The sequence below is a fragment of the Hibiscus syriacus genome, unplaced genomic scaffold (genome assembly GCF_006381635.1).
Source record: "Hibiscus syriacus cultivar Baekdansim isolate YM2019G1 unplaced genomic scaffold, ASM638163v2 tig00005659_pilon, whole genome shotgun sequence".
NCBI lineage: Eukaryota > Viridiplantae > Streptophyta > Magnoliopsida > Malvales > Malvaceae > Hibiscus > Hibiscus syriacus.
In genome coordinates, this window is record NW_024062063.1 from 57,262 (window position 1) to 64,051 (window position 6,790).

At 34.3% G+C, this 6,790-nt stretch overlaps 1 protein-coding gene across 1 annotated transcript; it reads right to left on the bottom strand.

The window, feature by feature from the left end:
- Window positions 1–5,224: 5,224 nt before the first annotated feature.
- On the bottom strand, window positions 5,225–5,635 carry LOC120199843 (40S ribosomal protein S19-3-like). The gene has a single exon (XM_039200837.1). The coding sequence runs from the start codon at window positions 5,633–5,635 to the stop codon at window positions 5,225–5,227; it is 411 nt and encodes a 136-aa protein (XP_039056768.1).
- Window positions 5,636–6,790: the final 1,155 nt, after the last annotated feature.

The following is a 6,790-nucleotide window of genomic DNA, read 5'->3' on the forward strand; positions in this document are numbered from 1 at the left end:
ATGCATCGATGCATCCGTTGGGTTTTAGGTATTAAAACCCTATTTTCTCATTCTTTCAAATGTCTAAACCTCAAAACACCCCGCCATTCATCCCTCTCTCACTCAAAAATCTCCTTTTGCTCAAAAACAACGAAATATTATCGGAATCTTCGAGCTTTTCAACTTCTTATCCTGCTCTTATCATCAATTTGTGCAAAACAACATCTCATTCTCATCAATCCAAAATTTTCAAGGTAATATTTCAAAAACCTCTATTTTATCATATTCTAATCTTAGGACTAGTTTTAATTAGTTATAGGATGAACATTTTATCAGGCATTGATTGTTTGATGATTACAAACTAGATTTTACAACCAATTTCATCAAAACTCACAAATTTTCAAAGAAATTTTTGAATTTTCGAAATAAAAAAAATCGAAAATTTGAATTTAATTTTTAAATTTGATGTTTTTGATTTAATTATGTTGTTTTCATAAAAACTATACATATTATGATTTTACAAAAATTGTTTTCAAATAGTTTTCAAAACTATGCCCATTAGGATTCAATTTAGAGAACCTTGAATTATTGCGGACTCAATTGAGTTTTGGGATTGATTAAATTGCATACATGTGTTTCAATTTGCAGGTTATATTCCTTTTTCCGACTCCTAAACCATGTCTAATCCGAAATGCCCCAGAACTTCATCGAGTCGTTCTCGTTCAAGCCAACCTCCTAATCTCGTTCCTCCTCCACCTACATCTCTATTAGGATCTTGTTTTAACATGCCTGCGTGTCGTAGAGACGAATTGTACTCTAGGTACATAAATTCTTTTCAATCTTATAGAATCCGGGAAGAGCGTATTCATTCTCTTCAAGCTATGATAGATATTGACTTTGAATACCTTCCGATTCTTAAAGCTTGGAAGTTTGATAAAACATTTCAGCTCAAACCTATCGTTTATCAACAGTTAGTCTGCATTTTCTATTCCAATGCAGTATGTATTCAAAACGAAACTCAATGTGGGACTATAGCCATTAGATCCTATCTTTTAGGCCAATATATTAATATTGACCCCGAGACTATAGCTTTCCGTTTTGGGTTAGATGATGATAGGTTATATAATGAGAATGAAAATGTGGAATATCCTTATGTTCCAAATTCTAGTGTTAGTACTCTACGATCTCATCACGATCGTTTTCTTCATTTGATGATCTCTTGGTGGTTTAGACCATCCGGAGGTAGGTACTCCACTCTTCGTGCTAGGGATTTATGGTGGATGCACTGTATTAAAAATAAGATCAAAATAAATCTGCCCCACATTATTTTTAGTCAACTAGTGGATATCATAAACATTGTTCCTTCAAAACATGTTGAAACATTGATTTATGGATGTCTTCTGAGTAACCTCTTTATCAAACTCAGTCTAAACGTCTCTCTGGACAATCCTATTCACTCCAAAATCAAATCAATCTTACTTCCTTGAAGAAAGCGGATTGGAAACAAGACGAGGAAACCGGTCTTTGGGTATTTCGACCCCGGTAAGCAAACTCCGGGAGCTAGCTCTTCACGAGCTGCTCCTAGCTTTTCCCGTGCTTCTCCTCCGGCACCGGCTGCTGACGATGATCCTGAGTTTCAACAACTTATGCAAGATATCGACGATCACGTTCCAGACGATGAGCCTGCACTGGAACCGGCACGGCAAGAAGATCAAATGCCACCATATTTTCGATCCTTCTTGAAATGGTTTGATCTGAGGTTTACCTCCATGGAGTCTCAGATTATTGAGTTTCAGCGAGAGATGCGTGAACGTATGGACGCGCTCACTCTTGAAGTTCGAGCTCATTATCCTCCTCCTTCCGACCCTCCGATGGATTAGACCTTTTCTCCATGCTTTCTTAGTATTTCAAATTTGGATTGATTTTGATATTTCTGGATTGTTTGTTTTGGATTGTTAAATGCTTGAATTTGTTATGGTTTGGATGATTGGATTTTGAACTTAATATATATATATATATATATATATTTGGTTTGGTTGAATTTTCTTATTTTTGCATCATTAGATATATATGACCAATTATGCATTTCACATTTGTTTATGAATATTGATTTAGAACTAATGGCTAATCTCTCTTTTGATTGTGATCTTAGCAGCTTAAGATATATATATATATATATTAAAATCAATTGGCTATGCTTTTCAAAACCTTGTTTAAAGCATTTTAATGTCTTTTGATTTAACAGAAAGGGGGAGAAGTGTAAAAGTGTTAAAGGGGAGAAGTGTTGTAGTAAAGGGAGTAATTTTTCAAAATTGATTTCAAAATTTTAGAAAATCTTAAAATAACACAAATGTTTTGTTATATCAAAAAGGGGGAGATTGTTGAAAACATTTTTTTGTTTCGATATAACAAATTAAGTTTAAATGAATTTTAAGATTTTATAAATGATTTTCTAAGTATATTCGATTTAATTAATCGAATATCAATTTATAACTCCAAGTCTTTCTAGTTCAAATTCAAACCTTACTAAATGTGTAAAAATGTGTTCTATACTTAAACAATTTTTGAAACAAATTTCATAAAGTATTTTAAACCAAAATCAAGCCTAAAATCAATTTATCAAAGTGATGCAACGATGCACCAATCCATGCATCGATGCACCACGAATTAAATTGAACATCAAATGCATTTCATGCATCGATGCACATACCATGCATCGATGCACATACCATGCATCGATGCACTCTGGCTATTTTGAAACATCGAATGCACTTGATGCATCGATGCAGTCTTAGTGCACCGATGCACTAGGGGTCCAACGGTCAAAATATTTGAATTTTACACTGATGCACCGATGCACCATGGGTATGCATCGATGCACGACGCTCCCAACTACTTTAATTAATTGTTTTCACACTTAAATGGCTCTATTGACTCCACTAAGCATCCCCAACGTTCAGAATCATTTGAAGGTGTATTTAAACAAGCTTAGAATCCATTGATCAAAAACAAGAAACAACAATCAACAAGATAATCAAAGAGAAAGCATCAAACCTCAAGTTTGAGCATTTCAAGCCTATTTTTCATTCAATGTTCATTTTGCTTTCAAGAACACTACTTGTACCCAATTGTATTCATTTTTTAGTGTTCTTTTCTTTGTTCTATAATTGTGCAAACAATCTACCTTGTGAAGATTTCCTTGTAAGTTTGCAAATTTGTAATCTTCTCTTTGAGAAAGAGTGTTCTCAAGAATTGGGGTATATTCTTGAGGGAGTTGTAAGGTTATCTCTTTGGCCTCAAAAGAAAGAACAAATTAGTGAATTTGTTGGAAAATCCTTAGTGTGGATAGCTAAGGTAGTGGACGTAGACTTTGATTGAGAAAGTCGAACCACTCTAAATCGTTGTGTAATTACTTTCAATTTTCTGCAAAAACTTCCACCAAAATTTTAATTGTCAATTCACCCCCCTCTTGGCCGATTCCGTCGATCGATTAACTCAACAGTATTATAACCCCTTTGTCCATTAATGCAAATTATTTACGTTTAACAAACACGTTTTTGTGGATGAATACTTCTTTTGAATGATGCAAATGATGAAAGTAAAATGAAAGAGAACAAAAATGAAAAGAGTTAGTGAGGTAAAGATAATAATCAAAACAATCATGAAAAATAAAAGTCACACCCCACATGATATCTACCCCACATGCTTATTATTCCTACCCGGACACGATCTCTATCCCAAATGTTAATTTCGAACCAGTCCTAACCGCATAAATTTCTAGTTCACATCCATTGAACAGAAAATAAAGCAGGAAATAATCTCAACACAGCCTAGGGTTTGAAATGAGGTTTTGGGGTGGGCTCTAATTCTTGTATTCTCCTAGTTTAGGTTCTAAAAAGGGTACCCGAGTTCTCCTTGTCGGTGTCCCTTGGGCTTGCTAGACCCTTAGTCCTAAGCCCATTACAAGCTTATGTGGACTAAGTTTAACTCGAGAGGAAACATTCCCTTATGCCCATACAGAGAATAAATTCACACAAAGGCATAAGGTATATGAATCTCGAAAGTTACTTGCTAGGCCCATACGGAGAATAAATTCCCACGAATGAATCATTTTCACCCCCACTTAAAAGGGTTCGGAGCTCGGGTATAGAGCCTTAGATGGAAAAAGTTAAATATCTGAAATCATTGGGGGAAAAACGTCAGTACAACTATTTATTTGAAAAATAATCAAAGATAAATAATTGGAATCAAATAAAGAAATTAAAATTTAAACTTACAATTTTCGTTCAAAAAGACAACTGAAAATTAATTTCGGCTTGACTCACATACTTGTCCCTAGCAGAGTCGCCAAGTTGTCGCAACCATTTTTCAGGTAAAACAATTAAATATTGTTTTAAAAACTGTTACGATTTTAATTTTGAAAAATTGAGGATTTTGAAATTAAATTGGGTAGATTTGAAAAAGAGTCACCATCGACCTTTGGGTTAGGTAGGTCGAATACCTAAAAACATCTTTTAAAAACATTTTTAAGAAAAATCATTTTTAAGACCAAAAATTGGTTTGTATTTACAAAGACTCGATTAAAACGGGTTCGAGAGTCAGTTACGGTCAAGGAAGGATTAGCACCATTGTACTACCCTTTCCGTACCAATTAATTTGCCGGTTGTATTGATTGTGAACATTAAAATTTAAATTAAAATTTAAAAACCCGACTCAAATTACACATAATTAAGGTTAACATATTATAGCCGTGAGGGTATCATACATACTACCCGAGGGATGTCACATGCTCAAAATTATACGCACGAATAATTACAACCATGTATACAATTTATGAACATAATTAAGGTTAACAGGATTTAAAATTGGCTAAGGAAATATACCTATCAAAAAATATTAAGGAATTCTAATGACATTTCAAAAATAAGCTTAGATTTTTCTAAGCAAAGAATCAGTTGTAAATTCAGATCTGCTTAAATATTAAGATAAAAAAAGAATATAAATCTATAACTTGTTGCTCAGGTTTAAAATACTGCCAATAATACTACTGTAAGCAAAAAAGTCCATCCAATTTGATTATTCAAAAGTATTCTCACCATCCAAGTCAGAGACTAGAGTCGTAGGTGGGCAACTTCGGGTCTTATTGGGTAGCAACACTGGCCGAAAAGCAGGAACAAGAGATGACAACTCCGGTAAGTTCTTTATAAACAAATAAGGATCAAAGTCGTCAAGTTCCTCATAGTATTCATCCTCCACCTTTAGGATCAATGTTAACGATGTTGATATTCTCCAATTCCTGGAGAATGTGTCGAGCAACAGAACCACTGCTCTTGCAGAAATGGCGTGGACGACTTCCATTTCTCTTAGCCGCTCCATAAATCCTTCTAAAGGCACCAACACCAAGACCTCCCCTCAAGTATATTTTCCTAGTCATGGAGGCAGCTCTGACATAGTACCAATCAGGGTCACAGGGAGGAAGCTCCTTGAGTTTACCAGTCTTCACAATATCAGTCCATGGTGGAAGTTCAATCTTGCCGGAGCGCTTGAGATAGGCAGCGTAAGACTTGACAAATTCGTGAGGGGAAACGTCCTTAACAAACTTGCTGCCTCCATTTTCACTTTTTTTATGATATCTACCGCTGCAGCGATCACTCATTTCGCAGCTTGCGATACGTGTTTCCGGCAGATGCTTTCACAGTCATCATCGATCTTTTATTGTCGGGGACAAACTGGACACCAATTTAAATGATGATAATTAACCGCTTTCACCCGCAACAGGCGAGGAGAGCCATTAGTTTGTAATCTGGTTTCGGATAAGCCAGGTAAATATGCTCTGTTTTCTCCCCCTTTTGTGCTTTTTCTTTGTGCAGGTCCCCCCTCAGATGGAAATGAGCCCCCTTAAAAAACAAAAGAAAGTGGGATTTGTTTTTTAGTGGGGGTAGTGGCCGAGAATTGTGGAGAGGTGGGTGGTGCACGTAGTTGAAATAATGGTGGGGCAATGGGCCTGCAAAAATAAAATTAATATAAATAATAATAATTAATAATAATAATAATTATTATTATAATATATATATATATATTTTAAGTTCGGTCAAAAACGGGTGTCTACAGCTATAATGGACTCAAATGTGATAATATATTATTGTTGAAAAGGATGAGAAATGAGGATGGTGAGAAATTAATTAGAGAAATAGGATGGAAAGTTATAATCAACACTACAGTTGTTAAATTTGATGTCTTAATAATTTTATTCTATTCTTTTATATATTGCTAGGATTAAATTAAAAGTATCTTTGTTAAAATGAAAATTTCTAGAAATTGAGGTACGTGGTTTTAATTTCTAGAAATTTGTATTTTGGTGTTCAATTGAGATGATCTCTTTTTAATTCATGTAACTTTTTGAGATGTACATGTTGGCAAGACGATATGTTGCCTCATAAACTCGAACAACTTAATTTCAATTCGAATTTTATAAGTTAGATTCGAAAAAAATTCAAATAAAATTTCAATTATGAGATATAACTAATTAACTCAACTAACTCGAAATCTTTTTTTGATTCGATTTAATATAAAATTCATACTTGACCGAATTTTACTAAGGCTTAAAACAACAAACAACGAAACTAAACGGGTCAAGAAAAACAAGCCTTAGTACAAAAAAGAAGCAAACAACAAAGATAGTCGACCATCGATTTATGCATGAAAACTTTATTTGTGTTTTTTAATATCACTTGGGAAATTAAAGAAGCCACAGCTGTTCAAGTGTACACGTTTCCCCTAATTGTGTGCGTACTGCGTAGTGAATATAAAA